Raw genomic sequence first — 20,562 nt, 5'->3', positions numbered from 1 at the left:
TTTTTAATGTCCAGAACCAAAATCTACCCATTATACTTTAAGCTGAATCTGGGGTCAGTGTTGTGATCCAGATGATGGATGCAAAGTTTGTGAAAAATGGTGGTGGTGATTAACAACTTGACAGTTGGTGAAGGTAAACCGGCGTACTCTTGATAAACCGGCGAATGTATCTGTTGTTTAGACGGGAAAAGTTTAGTGGCCATAACTTGAGCCAAAAGATTGGGCAAGACGAGACAGCTCAAAGTTATCTCCATACTTTCGTGTTACTAAAAGAGAAAGTGTACATTCCAAAAATCCAAGGGGAGTGGATAATTGTCTCGGAAATGTATTCAGAATATTGGCAAGAGATGAGATGGAGTGAATGCAGTTTAGTATAGTGGGGAAATCTGAAAATGACGCGGGTTTCAAAATAATGCCAAAACTACATGGTGGCCATTTGTTACTTTTGAAGGCTACTTTTAGCAAATTTTTTTTTTGGTAAACTGGAGGGGATAAACCCCAAACACAACAACAACTAAAAAGAATCAGAACAAACTAATCTAGCTTTCGCTACACCAAGAATATCATCAAGAAGAAGAGAACCAATCCAAGCAGGCAGGAGCTTCGTCAAAATAAAGGATACCCAGGTCTAAGTTGTAACTCCAGTTTGCCAAACCGTCAGCCACACTATTTCCTTCTCTATAAATATGAAGGAGAGTGCAATTATCAAAATTTTCATGAGAGCACAGCAGGCATTAATCAGGGAAGCAAAAGGGGTGGTTAGCCAGGCCATCAATATTCTTGACAAGATGGACAACCACAGCAGCATCCATTTCAATAATAAGGCAGGTTATACCTTTAGTCACAGCAAGCTTAAGGCCAAAATATAACCCTAAACTTTTAGCAAATTTTGAGTTACAGAGGACATAAGACTTCCACGATGAGAGAGAAGCTGTCGAGGGCCCAAGACAAGAAGAAAAAAAAACACTAGTTCATTGGGTCTAATTGTTACAAATTTGTAATGTCTGTCTGATTAAACAATTCTCTGGCAGAGTGATTTCCTGTTGTGTTAAGGAAATACATATTATATATGATCTACAGGACTTTGTGTATGTTACCTTACCTGCAGTCTGCAGATAATATATCAATATGATGATTAACTTAAGACTTGAGATAAAACAGAAAAGGAAGAATGGAGAATGCAGAAAAAAGGGTCAGGAAGAAATCAAGTTAGAATTCATCTATTGATAATTAATTAATAAGTAAGAGGCCCAAGGGGGAGGATATAAGATCCACAAAAATTGGGAGAGATTGAGCTGCAGGTATTGACAAGGCTGCTGCTGGGGAACAAGGGAATGAAACTTTTCAATATTAATCCAACAACAACAAATCGTCAGAAACTAATCAAATCTGGAAGAACTTGGTTATGTGCAGGTGCATTATAAGGTATCATCATATTTGAAGAGGCTGCAGCAAAAGGGTTTCTGTATTGTGCACCCACAGCACTACTCGGTGTACTTGTTGTAATAGTGGTATTGCCGCTCACATCAGAGAAACCAGTCGTATCTACGCTGACCCAGCTGATCAAATCTTCTTCAAAGACCTCCCATTTGTCTGTGATGATTGTCTGGAAGGCCCTCTTTGATGCCGTTTGCTGCTGATCATAAACCATTATTTTATTTCTACCCCTGCTGCTTTCTCTTTGTCTCATCATCACAATGGCCTTGTCCTCCTCCTCCTCCTCCTGTGCATGATCGACAACCCCATTTTTCACGTCTCTGTTTTCGTTTCTCACTGAAGCTTCATTGATTATCCGTTGGAGGTCTCTAATATCTTCTTCCGGAATCTGCTCAACTTTAGGACAATCCGTGGCGCTGAGGATGCCCAATTCCGTGCAAAATTCAAGGTACAAGGAGAGATCCTCTCCTTGAACTGCTGCCTTCTGAACAACCCCAAGCGCTAGCTGTGCCTCTTGCTTGCCAGGAGCCGCGTATATCTTCAAAAGCGTTCGGGCGATCCCTTTGCAAACCCTGCTATACACGTCGAAGATCTCTGTGAGCAAACAAATCATGGCTTCGGAAATGAGATAAACCTTGTTGTTGGTGGTGGTGTTGCTGTTGTTGTTGTTGTTATGAGTGCTGATCGTCAAGTTCAGCTCTGGTTTGATCTGAAGAAGGATGTCAAGCAAAGATTGCCACTTTTGCAATCTCCCGAGCTCTTCCAACAATGCAGGCTCCTCCTGATCGCCCTTGTTCTTCTTGATCACCAACGTACTAAAAAAGGCGGATCTTTGGTCCAAATATGTAAAATAGGCGCGAACCAGGGCATCACAAGCCCATATCTTGGCGGACTTGGAATGGCCGTCGGAGAAATTGGAGAGATCAAAAGGCAGCCTGCCAATCTTCTGAACGGATGGGATTTTGCAACAGAAAACGCCGTGCATGAGCATGAGGCCTTTGAGAGCGACAACCCAAGAGCGAGTCTTGGCCATGCGGGTAGAGAGAGCCCAAAGGAGGGGCTTGAGGTAGAGAGGAGATGTGCGAACCCATTGGTAGACTCTATGGAAGTTCTTGTAATCGACGTGGGTTTCGTCGTGGCTGGTGGCCTTGATGATGATGGCCTCGAGATCCGGGTTCCGGTACGAGGTCCGTCTGGAGATGCTGGCCACCCATATGCTGTTCCGGTCTTTGATAAGCCCGGCAGCCTTTTTCCACAGTTTCATTTTCATTTCTCTCTCTCTCTCTCTCTCTCTCTCTCTCTCTCTCTCTCTGTGTTTTTGCCTACTCTATTCTAAATGGTCGGTTCCCGGCAGATTCTCAAGCAAATCAATCCCCTATTTTAGCTCTCTCTCTCTCTCTCTCTCTCTCTCTCCTCTGCTTCAATTGTGTCTTTGTGTGTGTCCTTTCTTACATTGTTTTAGTTTTTTCTTCTTCTTTTAATTTTCCCTATTTTAGCTATAATTGGGTGCACGTATGTACGTGTGCGTAAATTAGAAATGAAAATCTTTTTTGAGTGATTTTCCTAAAAAGAAATGAGTGATGGAATCTCAAGAACAGAAGAGCACCAAGGCTGTAGCAGCTGTTATTGGGACCAGAATAAGAAACATCCAGAAATTCTTTTTACTGATGCGTTGTTGGATTGGACTTGTTCAAAGGTTGGTTATGCTTCCTTGGTGGCTGCCTCTATCTCTCTATGTCTATGACCGTGAAGAAGCTCCTTAAATTAAAAGGGCTAACGCGCTTTTATTTTATTTGTAGCCAAAGGAAAGGACATTTACAGCACAGGCCAATGAGGGAGATATGATGATAATTATAAATTATAATAAAGTTAAACGGAGGGGAGGAGGGCAGTGGATGAGGTTCAGGATCGATAGACAATTCATATATAATCCATAAATTAAAAAGAAAATAAATGAGGTGAGCTTTGACCCTCGACTCAATTCCAAGCCCTCTGTTTTTTCAGCCTGCAGAAAATTTTGATTTATGGTCGCTGATCCAGCTTAATAAAGCATTGGGCTTACTTTCGGCCCAAATTTGAGGCAAAGGCTCAAATCCTATTTGTTGTTTTGGGTAAAGTGAGAGGATGTAAAAGCCCAAATATTATGGCTAATTGGAGCTCCTTTCAAGAAAAATGATTAATTGAAGAGAAGAGGTGATGAAGTTGACAGGATTAAGTAAAGATAAAAATTCATGAAGTTGGTCATTACTGCTAAGCTAATTCATATTTCAAATTCAGAAATTGTGACAACTTATGGTATCAAGAAACATGTAGTACTATTACTAACATGCATGCATAAGACAGTGACAGTCACAGAACAGAAGTAGATGAGACAACAAAATCTTGAAATGATGAGATTGTGAGTCAGGGAGGGAGCAAATTGCTTTTTTGTTTCTTTTAGAAAACAAGCAAATTGCAAATTTTTGCAATTTGCAATTTGCATCGAAATGAATGAACAAATGAAGCGGCTAACTAGCCAGCTACTAGTAAATTTATTAAAGTGTGCATCTCGTGCTTTCTACCTGTGAGTCTCTGTGTGTGAATGTGTTTGCTTTCTGCTCGTATAGTATATGGATCTTGGCAAATAAAGCAACATAGCTCATCTCTCTCTCTCTCTCTCTCTCTCTCTCTCTCTCATACGTTTCCTCTGCTCATGTTCTGCAAACCCATGAAAAGCACAAAGTAGGAGATTGTAAGGGTTTTTTTTAATTAAAAAAAAAGAAAAGGATTTAACTAAGCAGAGTGAAAGAGAGAGAGAAAGAACGTACTGTTGCTTTAAAGCAACAAAGTGAAGAGAGAGAGAAAGAGCAGCAATTAAGGGGAAGGGGAGAGGGGAGGGCCCAAACCACCCCCAATAAAGAAACGAAAAGAAAAGGGTTAAAATAAAGTTAGGACGTTGAGGAAATCCAAAAAGACGAAAATGGTGGGAATCTTTCTTTCTACTGTGCAAACCATCCCACACCGCCACCTCTCTCTCTCTCTCTCCCCCTACAATACAAGGCTACTTACTACTCCTACTCCTACTCCTACTTTTCATTCCCTCAGCTCTCTTTTCTATCTTTCCCTTCTCTCTCTCTCTCAGACACACACACACACAAAATTTCTCTGCCTCTTTCTGGCATATGCAACAACAACAACACTACTATGAACAACATCTCTATGGGATTTTCATGTGGGGATGATTTTGTAAGTACCCTCGCTTTATCTCTCTCTCTCTCTCTTCGAAAGATTTCCATTCCGTACACTGTGAATAATGTATTTGGTGTGTGAGTGTGCCTGTTTGTGGGGTACATTCATTAATCTTGTTATTTAATTTGATTTAATCTTGTTCCATTTAATTAGGAAGTAGAGGAAAGTGAAGTTGCTCTTTTAGATGAAACGAGGGAGAAGCAGCAACACAGCAGCTGGGGGTGTGGTATGGAAGCTCCTCATAATCATGTGCAGCTTGAAGTCGACTTCCAGTTCTGGCCAGTAGAACATCCTTTGGAGCCACCCGATGAAGATCGCCCTGTCAAATGCCCCATGCCCGACTCTTCTGTTATCAATGTGAGCAAGTTTCACTATTCATTTATTTCACCTTACATACACATATTTGCTTAAACCAGAGAATGTTTCAAATGTATAGTGGCACATGCAGCATCAAATGTTCATCTTATATATATATATATATATATATATATATATATATATATATATATTATATGTACAATTTTATGATGAACGTTTTCTCATACTTGTTTTTCCATATATTTTTCGTTTAGTTAGTGTAGATCTTGATGTAAGAAAATAAGCACCCTAATAAGCTTTTGAATTGCATGTATATATAAATAACATATGTAAGCAGCATTGCATTTCAACATTTTGTAGGAAATTTGCAAGGAAATTTGTTATTTTGTTGTCCCAATATGAGATATAGGTCGATCTTACGAGTTTGTTATGACATACTGATGAACTACATGCATGGAATTTGTACAAAAATTCTGAGGCATATAAGTAACCCTTGGTAGTGTTACATATGCAGATTGATATTGTCTCATGTAAAATGCATTTACAGGATGGAGGAAGGCAGGAGAAAAGGTCGTCAGAGAGCAGCGCCATGCGTAAGAGAACAGAAGTATCATCTGCTGCTGCAGCAACTTATAGCAAACCAAGAATGGATCAGATGGTGGTGGCAGTGGCAGAGCCGCCTCCAGCTGTTCGAGCAGTGCGTAAGAGGCATCACAACACTCTCACCCGCGGCGACCATATAATATCACCGCTAAGGCGAATGCCACCCATTCCTTCTCTCCCAACCCAGAGCATTACCATCTTTCAAATGCTTCAGCAGTTAGACAAGTTCGAGTCTTGATTGACAACCTATTATTGATTATTGATTACTGGGTGATGAGAAAATGGTCCTGAATCTTGATCACATATATTGTAGCTGATATAGAAAGCTGAAATGTAGCATGGACCTTTTCTACTTTCATTGGCGTATGTTCAGATTCTATTTCTTGTTACTTAGGCAATTACACTGAGCATTTGCTTCACCTGGACCTCTGCTCAGTAGGTCCCTATGGCAATGTCAACACAAGCAGAAAAACTTTCTTGTAACGGAGATAGCACTGTTTTGCTATCCCCAGCCAATAATGCAATGACACATGAAAAAATTATCCCGCTTGTCATTGCGCTATTGGCCGGGACAGCAAAAAGTATTATACCCGTTGCATGAAAGTCTCTCTCCAACACAAGGCACATCAGAGAATGCAAAAAATTGGAAACATGTGCAGAACCGGAACTTAAAGCAATAACAAATAAAAGCTATATTCAAACCACGCATTCCTACGCCGCCAATCAAGAACAAAAAGACCTTTTAAGCTGTCCAACAGAGCCTCAGGAAAAAGCACCGCCCCCTAATTGAAGGACGAATTAGCATAAACAATGGTCAGTTTCTTCTGTGTCATTAAAGAACGCATCCTTCGATTCACGGCATATATAAAGTCATTTTAATATCAAGCTTTATATTTGTGCAGTTCTAAAACCAGCTAATCCAAATCAGGAAAAGCAAAATATATTGAGCAACTGTAATCTCATAATTGGCAGTTAACAAAAAGCATGTTGATTCTCCAATACAGGGGAGGAAAAAAGAGCATGTTCACCACCTTGTATGGATCGCTGTCAGTAAAGATCATGAATTCACCCTCTGACATTACCCAGAACGAACAGAAGCAAGGTTAACCACATTCTTCTTTCCTTTATCTACCTGTCCCTTTTCCACACTCACCGTACAATTATCAGCCGTGGCATTAGGTGGACAAGGAGATAATTGCAATTTGACTATTATACCTGTGCAGTACATTTGGATTGACTTTCGCGTCCCAATTTCTAAATCAACTTTCATTCAAAAAGAGAAATACAAAGGGCAACTCCCATGCCGAGTATCAATGCAGTTAATTGGAATGCCGTGCTTTTCAATGATGAGCTGCCATTGTTGTTCATTTCTGCAAGCACTCCAGCAACAGCAATGTATATAAATCCACCAGCTGTAAATCCCTGAAAACAGATTCAACAAATTAAAATATATTTACTTGAGATCATGAAAACCAAATGTTCAAACAACACATTCTTGGGCTAGATTCTTGTCACCTCAATCAAAGATGACTGTCCTGGATTCTTGCCCAAAAGCAGAGCCTGCATCAATAGCAACAGATTAATCTCTTTTTTCAATCACTGAATATACTAATTAAAATGGAATAACCCTACTGCAGAGATAATAATCTACCATTGCGGTTCCAACTAGTGCCACAAGTGCTGAGAGAAAGTTGAAAAACAGAGCTTTGGAGACAGTGAAACCAGACCTTACAAGAATACCAAAATCACCAACCTGAAACAAAGGTAAATCACGCTATAATATTAGCCAGCCCACCATAATATGAGCCCTAATCCTACTAATACACTTTTTCAGCAACATATTGGGGGGACCAGGGAGGAGAGGACACTTTGCATCATGGGGATTAAATGCTTAGCACAAGATAATATGCTCATTACTGCCAATCCAAAGATCACCAAACTTCTACCAAAAAAGTTGCCACCCATACTCCTATAGCGAAATTCAGACTTGAGAGAAACTTAAAAGTCAGTAACAAATAACATTGCTGAATTAACTCCTAAAGGAACGCACTCTCTTACTAGACAAAGACAACATTTCCTGCATGAAAAGGGCTTATGTTTATTTTCCATAACATAATTGATTACCATGTCTCGATACAGTATAAACACTGCCTCTTTGATGCCCTTGTATTAAATGAACAAAAAAGAGCTCAAACCTCTTGAGGAATCTCGTGGGCAAGCAAGAATAGTGTTCTAGACCACCCACCGACAGATCCATGAAGCAGAAAAGCACTTCCTAAAGCCATCCCATCCGTAAAATTGTGCTGCAGTGGCAACAAATCTTTCAATAAGACGATAAGGTTTATCATGAACCACGTTTTGTTTAAAATACAAACTTGATTGCAAATAAGAAGAAAAACATACAACACCATCAGAGAAGAGATTGAGATAACCAAACACAAGATTTGATGGTGATCGAGTAGGTTCTCCATCTGAGGACTTAGCATCACAGTTGGAGTCATCTGCAGCAGCTACGTCTTGTTTATCACCAGTCGTAATGTTTCTCTGCAGGATGGAAATATGCCAATACTTCAATTGCAGTCAAGTATTAAACTTTATTAACAAAATTAGATTGGGCACAGAATTCAGATATTTCTTTATTTTTATTATCCAACACAAAGCTTATTCAGATACTTCTGTACAAGATGCATATGAACGAAGGTGGAACACAAAATTTATGAAGTTGGAAGCTAAATCAATATGCGAACTAACTCACCTTACGAATATGAGAGTCATGTCGATTATTTTCCATCAAAGAATCATTTGAAACTTCAGCTGCCGCCTCTTCTTCAGATGACATCTTCAGCTTCCTTCCATCTTTTCCACTGGAAGATTCTGACTGCAAGTCATCATGAGAATCATTATCATCTTTCAATTTCTTGTTGGTCTTATGATGATGGTGATGATGACCATGACTCCATGCACTACTTCCTCCAGAGTTTTCCTCAACATACCTCACCAACTTTTCTACCAGAAGAAATAATACAATTCCCGCTGCAACAACAAATATGGTAATAAGGCATTGAATAGTGTCCAAAGAAAACTTTTTCCCATGTCTTCTGTTTTTTTTTTTCACTGGTTAAAAAAAATGGCAGCAAACAAGACAAAAAATTTCCTTCATTTTCTAGCAGGGGTAGAGATTTTGATGGAAATTCTACAAAGACAAAAGTATCAAATAAACCATAAACAGAAATTTATAGAATACATGCCAACTCAATTTTTAAAACTGAATTAATAAGTCGAACCAATTAAGAATCATATAAAACCCAGTATAGAAATCACCAGCTGTCTCCTTTATTCTTTTTTTTCTTTCACCTTCTATGTTAGTATGGGAATGCAGACCAGTTTCAAATATCATGTCAGAAAGCACTAGTATATAGCAGACACATGCGCACAAAGAACCATGAACATGCCCACAGACGCATAGGTAAGCACATCTGTGCGCTGACAGACATGTATTCATGCAGACACACAGAGAAGCATGGTTAAGACAGTACTAACCCAGGATGGATAATCCTACAGAAAGATCTTTCAAAGAATGTGAATGTGAATGCTCATGTCCAATATGATCATGATGGGAATGGCCTACATGGTCGTCATGTGAGCTGGAGTGTCCTCCACCTGCAACAAATATTAGATTCAGGGTAACAGACAATTAAAGTATAAAAATTAATGTAATATTGGATTAATGACAAACCAAAAGCATGTGGTAATTGATGAAGGAAAGCATCCCCTAACATAGCTCCAGCCTGCAAATGAAATTCAAATTCCATTATCAAATTCCCATTCCCATTTCATTTAGCAATCTACATTTTAGGCAACTTAGACAGCAATCAGGCCAGGAATTGACTTCAAGATTCTATGCTATGTTCAGACCTAGGTAAAACAGTGAACGAACTTCCAAAAACCACCAATATATGTACTCAGTTACTTCAATGAAAGAGCTAACGCAATGGTCAAGTTCTATATAATTATAGAGAAATACTTCACAAAGCCTAAATTTCTGATTTTGAATTGCTGACAATCTTAGCACAGATAACAACACCCAATTAAACATTATGCAGATATGAAGAAAGAAATATCACTTGAACCTTCAAAAGTAGAACTATAAAGGTCAACAGGAAAATATCGAAAATTTGAAATAGAAAGTTGTGCAAATCTGAATGTGACTCATAATTTAAAGTTCGGACAGAAACACTAGTAAAGAAAAGAAGAGATAAGCAGGAGAAGCAGTAAGTAACTTAGAGTAGACGTATTAAATAGGTACTCAAGAGATGTAAACCATATCAAATTTGACTATTCTATTAAATAAACAGGGCTGAAGAATCTGACCCCAAATAAAGCCAACGAATCAACAACTGCCTTGGATGGTTTCCCCTGTACTGCAATAATGCAATAAATTCAGTGTTGGTCATTGGGACAGGCTTCTTGAAGCAAAATGTATCACTTAATTAGGGAAAAGTCAATGCTGAAGTCAATAAGAATTTATAAGTAACACATAAGTCACTTACCGAATATTACTGGCAAGATAATCAGGCAAATAAGGGAAGCCATACTCACCAAAAGCGAGCAGCCCAAGGAATGAAACCAGAGACCTACAAAAATAAATAAGAAATAAGAATAAGCTTTCAGGCTCACACATTTGAAATCAGTTCCTTTGGTGTGACACAACACATAAGAAAGAACTGAAGCAAGTATTATGGTTATGAGTAATGCTAGGAAGACCACATTGTGTACCACCTCTCTAATGGAGGTAGAGTCCACCTATCCAATGGAACCTACTTCTATTAGAGAGGTGGTACACAATGTGGTACACAGACAAAATCAAGAGCTCTCTCTGTGCTCTATGCTGGTTACATTTTGTTCCATGTTAATAATGGACTCTTACTCCCTTGGGAAATTTGTCACCATCTCATCCTCTATCCTCCAATGTGCATGTAACCGAAAATTTGCTGTACTCACCAAATGGCTTCTTCAAAATTTTCAATTTGTTTCATGCACTTTCTTAGCAATCAAGCAGTAGTGTAATGCAAAAACAATCAAGTGCTTCCACACATTATACAAGTTTCTGAACAAGACCCAGAAAATAAAAACAAAATAAAAATTCACCGTAAATATAAGTCCAGCTAACGTAATTAAAAATGAAAAGAAATACCGGTAACTGAGAGCTGCAAAGCACCAAAATGCTCGTGATCATGACCATGATCCTGGCCATGTTGATCAAATCCAAATCCGTACAATTTCATATCCTCCTCCTCAGCCAATTCCTCAGGAAGCTTTGACCCCAACAAGCTCTCCCCGTGGTGGTCGTGGTCGTGGTCGTGGTCATGCCCATGATCGCACTGGTGGTGGTGGTGAGGAGACTCGTGAGCCGCCGATGCACAAGACCCAGAAGCAAAACTCAGATCCAAACAGAGCCCAAGAACCAAAGCAACAACCAAGACCGTACCTTTCGTACAAAACGCCATTTTCTGAGAAAACCCAGTTGTCGGTTAAGGTCGGTTTTATTGTACCTATCAAAATTTAAGGTCGCCGTTAAAGACTGTGGGGTTTAAGGAGCTGTTTGGGCGGAGAGTGGAGACTAAGTAGGACGGCGTTTGCAGGTTCCTTCGATGGTGATAAAACAAACAGCAGCAAAGAAAAGCACGATTATGCCGATTATAATACCGAATGTCACCACATCCATTCCGCTCTTTTATTTCTTTTTCTTCTTTTTGGCCTTTTTTTTTTTTCTTTTTCTATTTTCCGTTTTTGTTCTCTCGGAGTCCCAAAAGAAGATTCTGACAGCCCACTGGCCTTTCTCTCTCACTCGCTCCCCTCGGGAAAGTCTCTCTTCTTTTACACGCACTCTCTACTCTCTGCTGTCTGCTACTACTAGATTGGCCGCTAAGCAAGCCCACAACTTACCGTGATTATTTCGTTTCAGTTTTTAGTGTGCTAAAGTAGGCAAGTAATTCTCAGAAACGAATCTCTCCATTTTTTGCCCTTTTGTCTTTTAACACAACTTGTGAGTTGCTGGATGGTGTTTGATTTGGTTGAATTACATTCACAAAAAGATAATAATTTTATTTATTTCACAAACAAGTTAACAATTTCCTAACTCAAACCTAGTAAGCTGAGAAGCACTAACCCCTATGAATGAAGTAATTGAAAATTGCATAGAATTTTAAAATAACGAAATTTAAATTTTCATCATTTAAATTTTTGATAATTAAAGATTTTATTATTTGGATTTATGTATCTCAAATTTTGTAAACGACAGAATTTTGTAAATGGCACTATAAAAATTATAAATGACGCCTATAATGATGGAAATTAAACTCGAGAATTTGATGCCCCAATTTCCACTGTTTTTTGCCTCGCTTCATTTAATAAATTCCATGCTTAAGTTGCTAAACAAGAGAATTGTCAATTTCTCCTCTTAAATTCCCGACTTTTAGTTAAATTTTGAGTTATTTTCCCTTATCCAAACAAAGGGTAAAGGACATGATTCGAAGGTTGTACGTGATCCTATATCCTACCCTACCACGAGAGACGGTTACTTATGAAAATGCTCGCTTGGCAGATATTCGCTCATTCTTCATCATGGGTGGCTTTGGTTTCGTATGTTCAATTAAGGTTTTGGTATAACGGCCAACCAAAAAGTTGAACAAGAACAAACAGAAAAGCATGTTCACTGCATACAGATTCCAAGGGTTTGCTTTGCTTTGGGTAGCGAGACGTTGAACAAATTGCAGAGATCACAGATTTCTTCACTATTTCTTTTCCAGGAGCAGCATCACTACTAAGATTCTACAAACATCCATATCTTCCAAATATACCAGATTCACCCACATGAAATGGGTAATGGTAGCCACCAAAGCGGAGCTCCATATATACACGTGAAACCGTGAAACACAAGCAAAATCCACAAAGGACATGGTCAACAACACTACTATAACACTCCCATATTTAGTTCCTCTATATTGACTTGCAAGTCCTAAAGTTAACGAGTAATTCCAAGACCTATTACCTAGCAGAGTCGTCACCTCTCTTTCCATGTAATCCTAACAAATTACAATCATAAACTAGTAACCCCCTCCATATTCACAAGGTTTCTGCTGCTTTAAGTGAGTGTAAGTTCGTCTAGCCTGTAACAGCTTCCTGTTCCTGCAAGAATACCACCAAATTCCAGGTCTAATCAGATAAACTCAAGAACAAGATTAAAGCAAATGTGGAGATCGCCGTGGGAGCAAAATATTTGTTGCCAACACATAACTTTTGAGATTGCATATGTAGAGTGCAATTGCAAGAATTTCTATTAGAACATTCACTAGAGTGATGGCATAAAATATCAACAGCATAAACAGTGGGGAAAGTTGAAGATAACAAAACATTACCATTTCCAATAATTAAGATCAATCATGAGGGGGCGATCCCAGCACAGAACCACAAACAGACGCATATGACATTGTATCTTCTTTTGATACGGCCACAAAGTTCAGTGGTGTAGTAGACAATCTTCTCATTTCCTTGAAATATCCATTTTGCCGCCCAGAGTAAGATCGGGGTGTTAAGAGCTCAGGAGTTCCACTGCCAACTGAATTCCGACGAGGTGTAGGAGTCATTGATCCATTCCCATTTGGGCGATATCCATTTGGCTTCCTAAAGCTGGTACTTTTTCTAGGACTAGGTCTAGACCCATACATGGCTTCTTTTTCTGTGAGGAGCAGATCTTGGAGCTTCTTTTGGTCCTATAAATGAAAAGAATGTTAAAGATATCATCCATAAGATCATTTCAAAACAAAGTTAGGCCATACGTTAAACAAAAGAAACTACGCCAGTTTCTGTGGTTCTAGCTCCCGGCCAATACGGGCTCCCAGTAATTGTTGTCTACTTTAATGTCATACCATTGATGACAACAGTTTAGTTAAATTACCCTAGATCTCTTCTTCTCCTCTTCCTTTTGCTGCCTACTCACTTTGTAATCCTCCAGTATCGACACCAGTCGTGCCTGCAAATATTGCTATTAAAGTTAAAGAGAGCGGACATCACAGAAAAACACATCCAAGAACTTTTGTTGCAAAGTAACTCACCCCATCATAAAGGAATAACATCTTTTTCTCATCTTCCCAGGCCAGCGTTTTGTTTATCAAATTGTCAACAATTGCTGGAAAGAGAACTCGTTAGCTATACCAGTGTTGAATCCTCAGATAAAGGAGTAATTTCTAGAGAAAACAATACCTGGAATTTTGTTAACAGTCACTCTAGCTCGTTCTGCCCGTTTAAGGTTAATGTGAGCACCTCTCCCTGCACTGTACCGGTTCTCATCCTGGAATTCAATAAGAAATTTTCAAAAAAGTGTACAAACTAGAAGCCCTAGTAATCAACCATGGCATATTAAAGATGGATTCTTGTTTATGTACAAGAATCAAAGTTTAACTTCAAAAGAATGTTAAACAAGATGAAGTGAAGTAGAATAAGTAAAACAGCCAGAGAGAGAATAAATCATAAATTCCTAAGTATGATTCCCTTCTCATATCATGAAATGTTGAAAACTACCAGAACTTCTCAAAGCTTACTTGATTGTAGTCTTCAAGCCAATTTTCCTCTTCACATGCAAATAGCCACCGATCTATCCTATCCATTATTTCTTTCCGGCTCAGAGCCTCTTCTTTAGCTTTGACTATCTGTGCTTCTATGTTCGCCAGAAGTTCAGATGGATCTACGAGACCTGAACAAAAACAAGATCTTTTATACAAATTCATATATTTTCCTTGCCAATATATTTTAACATAAAAGCATCTAATTAACTGGCTTTAAGACTGCGTGAAGATTCATACCAGAATCTATCAATGCATTTGATTTCTCAGCAGATGTACTTGTATCAGGTTCAATATGAGCCATTCTGCACATTTCCTCCAATTCTGACCTCCTTTTCATAACAAGTTCTTTCATTCTGCTTGCTTTCAATTCAGTGAGTCTTTCCACTTCTGCCGATGCCTGTCAAAGAGGAGAAGAATGTTTACTTTCAACTTTCAACGAATTAAAATGAAAAGATAATGAGATTGCTATCCAACCTGTTCAATAATATCTGTTGAAAGAAAGCCTGGTTCTGTAATTTCTGGTTCTGAATTTCCAAGAATTAAAGTAATTCTTGAAAATTTACTTCTTTCTTCTCTTGATGAGTCCATCAAATTCCAAAGTTCAAGGAGTGACGCTACAATATCTTTTAGCTGCATTTTGGAAAAGGGTTATACTTGTGATTCCAAAGTCAGAATCAAAAGACTTTTACAGTAGGATCAGCAATTTACCTTCTGGATTCGAGCTTTCCTTTCTGTTTTCAACTTCTGAATGGTCTGTTCTAGGCCTTCAAATGTGCTATTGCTGATGTTTGTGGACTGTTCTATGCTTGTCCTGTGCAAACTAGGATCCACTTCACTTACAGTCTGACCAAAATCCAAGCCAAGCACACCGCAAAGAGAATGAACCTCATTTACACATTCCAAAACCTTATGAAGGCGGTCAGACTGCCAAAACAGAAGTATACTCAACTTATCAAAAAATATAAGAAACTAATGCAATCCACATCAGTGCAAGGCATCTAGTAATGCAAACAATTTCTTATCTATGACAACTTTCTTTTTATCCAACAAATTTTGGTTATAACTTATCAGAATTAACCCACAATGTATTATCAGAAAGTAACAGTCACTTCAGCTTCAATTATGTTCAAAGCCAAATATGATCCTTAGCTAACAACAATGGAGCTGTAACCTCCTGGAAATGTCTGCGAATGAGGTCACTATTCTTATTGACACTTCAGACTAAGAATTTTATCAATATTCCCCAACTTTAGCAATCTGGCTAAATTTCATTTGCAGAGACTTATAACTGCAATTACATGGTAACCATTGAACCAGGGTGTCACAACTCATTATATTTCAAGCAGCCACACGTAACTTGGAGAGCGAATTCATATCATAATATAATTACCTTCTCTTTTTGAAGAGTGTGAAGATGTGCTTGATATTCAGTTAGCTTTCTCACTGATAGGTCTTGTTCATCCAGGGTTAACGAACTGACTGGAGCATTGTTGAGATGGTTGTATCCGGATATCTCCCCACTGATCTTCTCAATTTGAGCCTTTATATCTGAAAATTGCTTCATTCTTTCCTCTTTCTTCACTCTTAGATCTTCCACAAGTGGTGCCACAGATGCAAGTTTCTCTTTCAATGAATTTGATCTCTTCTCCCTCTGTATCTGTAAAATTTAAAAAAGAATCGGATGACCAACTTAAAAAAAAAATTGGTTTGTACTTTGTTTATGTAAGAAAACCTTGCAGCATATACATCCAACATGAAAACACGTATGTGTATGTGCACATCTACATAATTGTATGAGACAAAGAATGGAAGCTTCTAAAAGCCTGGGAAACACATCATGGAACAGAAAAATTGGAAGAAACAAATGCATCATCAACCAGATAAAGTCTATACATGACATTAAGTGATGGGAATCAATTCTACATCACTACCAATTTTGAAACAGTAACTGGAGATGGAATATGATTATTTGGGCACCAAACAGGACGCGATATTTCCTGCCAATTTCATGCCAATTCATGACTAGTTATCATTCTTGCCTACATCTGATGACCTAGGAATTAAAAACATATAATTCTGGACTGATATATAGAATCACTACTAAACAGAAGCCATGCAGGTTTAAATTGGTAGAGCACAATTCAAGGAGGAATCGGAACAATGGTCAATAAATCATCATTTCCACCATAACAAAGTTACAATGGATTCCTTACCGGTGAATCAATATTGAGTTCCCCCAAAGTAGCCATTAGAGTTGCAAGCTCAGCTTCTTTGGCTGCAACAGACTGATGAAGGCGTGCCTTGGCATTGGCAGCTTCATCAACCTTCCTCCTGTAAACATCTAAGCATTCCCTCTCCAACTCCAACAGCATGCGGTCTTGTTCTGCTTCGCTCTCACCAATGTCATTCCATATTTGCTGCAGTCATAAAAAAAAGGCCAAACACAAAAACAGTTATTGTTGAAACGTGAATCAGTGGATTAAATTATCTTTCTCCTTTGCAACAAGGAGAGATTGACAAACTTGCAACATATAAATGGGGTCACAAACATTTTATTTGACATAGAGTAACCAACTGCTGACAGGTAAATCAAATTGAATCAGAAATTAAAACACCATGCATCCTTCTTTTCCTCCCACGAACCATTCAACATCAAAAATTGCATAGCAGAAACAGATCAGAAAGAAAAAAAATTGAGATGGAGAAAGAAATAATGCTTAACTATGGAAAGTTGAAAATAAAAATCAATAACCTAAATTTATATCAACTGGTAATAACAATTGAACATTTTGCAAGAAAAAAAAGTCTAAAACAATCCAAAATAACCAAACGAAAGTCAAATCTCATACGGTCATACCCCACTTCGCATTAGGAGAAACCAAATACCAAAAGAGGAAGAGAAAGAAGTGAACAGAAAACTGGTCCAAAAATCCGATTGAAATAAAGATAGCAAAACAAACACATTGTTCTGGAACTTTACAATTCAGGAAGACCCCGTTTTTCAAACGCACAAAAGAAACAAGACAATCAGTACAAAACAGATAACCCATCAAATTTGGCATGATTTTACAAAGAAATTCAAGAAAAATGCAGAAACTGGAGAAATCCAGTTGAAGAAAAAAATAGAAATATAACATAAGAAGCCACTAAATTATTCGAACACATGTTTTATAGAAACCATGCTCAATCTACCACAGTAACGAAAAAAGAGAAACTGAGTTTGAAAACTATGGTGAACAGATCACCTCCTACGGAACTTTTTAACTCAAAAAAGGTGCAAAGACATGTACTTTCTTTTCTACTTCAAATAACCAAAACAAAGCCTAATTTATAGCTCCACTTAGACTCATTATGACACATTTTAGAGAAATAATCACTGCTTTCTTTTTTATAGAGCAACACAACTTAAAGTTGCTGAAAACCCCATAATGAAAAAAGCAAATTTCCATACAACAGCAGAAGAAGAAGAACCCACACGCTATCTTCCTAGAGAACAAAAAAAAGTTCAAGCTTTTACTCTTTAGAGGGAACAAGAAACCAAAACAGAGAAAGACCTGAAGCTCTTTGAGTAAAACATTGCAGTTGGTGCTTGTACGGACTCTGATGGTAGGACTTCCAAGAGCCAGCATTTTCCACAGATCTCTCTCACTTACTTTCTGTTTCTCTCTCTAGAAATTGAAGTAGAAGCAAGTTTCTTGGTGGGCTTTGAAGTACCCAATAAACCAAGAGAACCCAACAAAAATGAAGCAGAGGTTGGAAGATGCAGAGGTCAAATGAAAAGGCTTACAGAAAAGAAAAGCAAGAAGGAAGAGAGTAAAAGAGAGAGGTATTAATAAGTGTTTCTCAAGTCAAAGAGAGACCAAGAGACCAAGACGGACTTGGGCATGTCTCCATTGCCTCAAACAACCTTAGCTCTCCTAGATCTGAAGCCTTCCCTTCAGTCTTTACTACCAAGCTAGTTCCTTTATCTATTTTTTTTTTTTTCTTTTTTAAAATTTTCAAGAAAATGTGAAAGAATGAGAAGAAGCAAAGGATCTCGGAGATGGGATTTGAACGGAACGGAACATAAAAGAAAAGAAAAAATAAACAACAGAGAGAGGGAGAAATGATTAGGGTAAAGATTCAGACTTTAGTGCAAGAAAGAGAAAATTATTGGCAATGGACTTACTATTTAGTAATAAGCAAAAAAGAAAACCAAAAGCAATTATTAAATAACAAAGAAGATGACCATCTATGGGCTTGAGGTTAGACTAAAATGCGAAGTGTAGCAGGTGGATCTGATCCTGCGCGCGCCACATTAGCCTAAATTATTTCTTGGGTTTCTCTTTTTTCATTTTTTATATGTACTTTAATTCTTCTCTCTGTCTCTCTCTCTTTCTCTATGGAAGTGACTCATGTGAGACAGTAGGAGGGAGAAAGCAGTGCATCTGTTTCTGCGCGTGGAGTTTAGTTTCCAGACAGAAACAGGAATTGGAAATTCATGGGGCACAGGCGCGTGGTGGCGGGATGAGTGCAAACTCCACAGTGACTCAACTCAGATCATAACAGCTGTGTGTGATGTTAAGTTTTAATCCATAAAAATAAAAAATAAAAATAAAAAATAAAAAAATCTAAAAGATGCTGATATTTGACATTTTAATTCCCTCCTCTTTATTTATTTATGAAACACAGACCTATATAACTTTTGAACATTCCTTGTACACATGAAAATGATATGTAGTTGTATATTGTTTTCTGCAGCTGGTCAGCACCATGGTAATTTCTTTTCTTTCAAATAAAATAAAGCAGATGCAATATTGCTCTTGGAAACTTCTTCCTTGATATATATTTAGCCTATAAATTGATGGTTTCCAGACTTCCAGTAATGGCTTCAGAATATTGCTTGAATTACAGGCAAAGAAGAAGGTAAGCAAGCAAGCAAGATATTTGAACAAGCACACCTTATCTTTAAAATGTTTATAATGTGGAAAGCTTTACATATACCAGACCAGTGGGTCACTGTCTTCGAGTAAGACATTCACCCCCGAATTTGCAAATATTTACATCGTACTAGCTTGTTGTACATATAATATGATGGCATATGTACATGAAGGTAATTCATAATTAACCTATGTGCCTTGCATTGTATCAAATCAATTGGTTTGGTTGCTTATAGGAAAAACAATACATCGATATGGTTGGTCTGTCTGTCTGTCAGAAACTCAGAAACACAGAAATACTTCCAACGACAGCCTTTATGTCCTTGGGTGATTGATTGGTATGAGTTATTACATTATCATGAGATGGACACACTTCAACTAAGTTCATATATATATTATGAATGCAACCTTTGACATGGACTAGCTCCAAACTCCAAACTCCAAACTCCAAAAATATAAATAAAAATTCAGCGTTTCTCTGTACAAGCCTAAAAAATGACATAACATATATAAATAATTAAAGTCCATGCGCACGCACGAGTGTGGAAAACGTGAAATTGGTTGGGGCTTTGCATGTGTATTATGCTTTGCTGTGTTATGGTTCAGGGTTCTTAGATTAGATTTGTGTCTACAAAATAACCTTTGCCTCAAGAGCAAGAGCCATATTTTATTAGTAATAAAAACAACAGGAAATGCATAGGAAAGTTGTAATGTATGAAACCTAGAAAGTACCTGCGTAGGGATCTAATATATTATCACTTGATCTGCATATCTAATCTAACAAACTAAAAATGATTGATGTCTGATCTACCTGCATAATTACCAGCTATATATGTCATTAAACAAAATTATCACATATGGCTAAGAATTATTAGTGAGTTTGGTGGATTAGGTTCCAATAATTTAAAATTTAAACGAATCGATTTTAATTAATGGCTCAAACTCAAAGTCTTGCGCTATCCTGTGATGGATGGTGAGAGATAAAGAAAGAGTATAGTTGTTGTTGGTACTTGGTACCTACCACCAGCGACCTTCAAACAAGGCAACAGAACAGTGACAAAGAAACTATAGCTGGATATGAAAATTAAAAATTGGACGACAATGGACCCAACCCAACACTGTTTTTCAATATGGATTGGATTGATTGATCATAACAATGATAGAAAGAAGATGCCATTGCCTATTTGCCATGCCATCTTGTTTATCTCTCTCACCACCAAATTTCTCCTGTTACCTTACGGGTCCCTCAGCTCCTACTTGTTTTTCAATTCTCCACCACAGCTAGCAACTTGATCAATTACTTTTCCAACACTAACACTGATTAATTACCATTCTTTCTTTATATCACTCAATCACCCAAACCTGCTTACACTTTTGTCTTTGTTTTGAAATGAGAAAAAGAAAAAAAATAATTATTTCCATCATTTGGTCTG

General features: G+C 37.9%; 4 protein-coding genes across 6 annotated transcripts; 1 reads left to right on the top strand and 3 right to left on the bottom strand.

Moving 5' to 3' along the window:
• Positions 1-1,196: 1,196 nt before the first annotated feature.
• Positions 1,197-2,731, bottom strand: LOC117623775 (putative clathrin assembly protein At1g25240). The gene has a single exon (XM_034354750.1). The coding sequence runs from the start codon at positions 2,705-2,707 to the stop codon at positions 1,373-1,375; it is 1,335 nt and encodes a 444-aa protein (XP_034210641.1). The 5' UTR covers positions 2,708-2,731; the 3' UTR covers positions 1,197-1,372.
• A 1,804-nt stretch (positions 2,732-4,535) lies between these two features.
• LOC117623784 lies at positions 4,536-5,963 on the top strand. Of its 2 annotated transcripts, none has more exons than XM_034354771.1 (3): positions 4,536-4,662; positions 4,819-5,022; positions 5,531-5,963. In XM_034354771.1, exons 1-3 carry the CDS (start codon positions 4,621-4,623, stop codon positions 5,822-5,824), a joined length of 540 nt encoding a protein of 179 aa, XP_034210662.1. In that variant the 5' UTR covers positions 4,536-4,620; the 3' UTR covers positions 5,825-5,963. The 2 variants fall into 2 exon arrangements, with proteins under 2 accessions (XP_034210662.1, XP_034210654.1); XM_034354763.1 differs by having other exon boundaries at positions 5,498-5,963.
• A 516-nt stretch (positions 5,964-6,479) lies between these two features.
• On the bottom strand, positions 6,480-11,529 carry LOC117623766 (IAA-alanine resistance protein 1). The gene is made up of 11 exons (XM_034354739.1): positions 10,781-11,529; positions 10,137-10,220; positions 9,958-10,007; positions 9,323-9,374; positions 9,127-9,246; positions 8,342-8,619; positions 7,990-8,130; positions 7,782-7,889; positions 7,238-7,339; positions 7,102-7,146; positions 6,480-7,008 (listed from the first exon to the last, which is right to left on the bottom strand). The coding sequence occupies exons 1-11, from the start codon at positions 11,091-11,093 to the stop codon at positions 6,853-6,855; spliced, it is 1,449 nt and encodes a 482-aa protein (XP_034210630.1). The 5' UTR covers positions 11,094-11,529; the 3' UTR covers positions 6,480-6,852.
• An 818-nt stretch (positions 11,530-12,347) lies between these two features.
• Positions 12,348-18,573, bottom strand: LOC117636539 (65-kDa microtubule-associated protein 6-like). Of its 2 annotated transcripts, none has more exons than XM_034371084.1 (12): positions 17,765-18,573; positions 16,424-16,627; positions 15,601-15,867; positions 14,919-15,134; positions 14,685-14,840; positions 14,448-14,607; positions 14,187-14,338; positions 13,849-13,936; positions 13,701-13,774; positions 13,544-13,618; positions 13,005-13,358; positions 12,348-12,774 (listed from the first exon to the last, which is right to left on the bottom strand). In XM_034371084.1, the coding sequence occupies exons 1-11, from the start codon at positions 17,837-17,839 to the stop codon at positions 13,023-13,025; spliced, it is 1,803 nt and encodes a 600-aa protein (XP_034226975.1). In that variant the 5' UTR covers positions 17,840-18,573; the 3' UTR covers positions 12,348-12,774; positions 13,005-13,022. The 2 variants fall into 2 exon arrangements, with proteins under 2 accessions (XP_034226975.1, XP_034226981.1); XM_034371090.1 differs by lacking the exon at positions 17,765-18,573 and adding an exon at positions 17,456-17,695.
• Between the last annotated feature and the right edge of the window lie 1,989 nt (positions 18,574-20,562).

Source organism: Prunus dulcis, chromosome 1 (genome assembly GCF_902201215.1).
Source record: "Prunus dulcis chromosome 1, ALMONDv2, whole genome shotgun sequence".
Lineage (NCBI taxonomy): Eukaryota > Viridiplantae > Streptophyta > Magnoliopsida > Rosales > Rosaceae > Prunus > Prunus dulcis.
This window is presented reverse-complemented; position numbering and strand designations above follow the sequence as displayed.

Excerpts from the sequence above, each read along its gene's own strand:
- LOC117623775 (XM_034354750.1), bottom strand. The coding sequence starts at position 2,707 with ATGAAAATGAAACTGTGGAAAAAGGCTGCCGGGCTTATCAAAGACCGG.
- LOC117623784 (XM_034354763.1), top strand. The coding sequence starts at position 4,621 with ATGAACAACATCTCTATGGGATTTTCATGTGGGGATGATTTT. Across the intron at positions 4,663-4,818 it reads TTTCATGTGGGGATGATTTT|GAAGTAGAGGAAAGTGAAGT; the intron begins GTAAGTACCCTC and ends CCATTTAATTAG. Across the intron at positions 5,023-5,497 it reads CCGACTCTTCTGTTATCAAT|ATTGATATTGTCTCATGTAA; the intron begins GTGAGCAAGTTT and ends TTACATATGCAG.
- LOC117623766 (XM_034354739.1), bottom strand. The coding sequence starts at position 11,093 with ATGGCGTTTTGTACGAAAGGTACGGTCTTGGTTGTTGCTTTGGTTCTT. Across the intron at positions 10,221-10,780 it reads TTTGCAGCTCTCAGTTACCG|GTCTCTGGTTTCATTCCTTG; the intron begins GTATTTCTTTTC and ends TTATTTTTGTAG. Across the intron at positions 8,620-9,126 it reads TGTAGGATTATCCATCCTGG|CGGGAATTGTATTATTTCTT; the intron begins GTTAGTACTGTC and ends TTGTTGTTGCAG.
- LOC117636539 (XM_034371084.1), bottom strand. The coding sequence starts at position 17,839 with ATGCTGGCTCTTGGAAGTCCTACCATCAGAGTCCGTACAAGCACCAAC. Across the intron at positions 16,628-17,764 it reads TTTTACTCAAAGAGCTTCAG|CAAATATGGAATGACATTGG; the intron begins GTCTTTCTCTGT and ends TTATGACTGCAG. Across the intron at positions 13,775-13,848 it reads GACTGTTAACAAAATTCCAG|CAATTGTTGACAATTTGATA; the intron begins GTATTGTTTTCT and ends TTCTCTTTCCAG.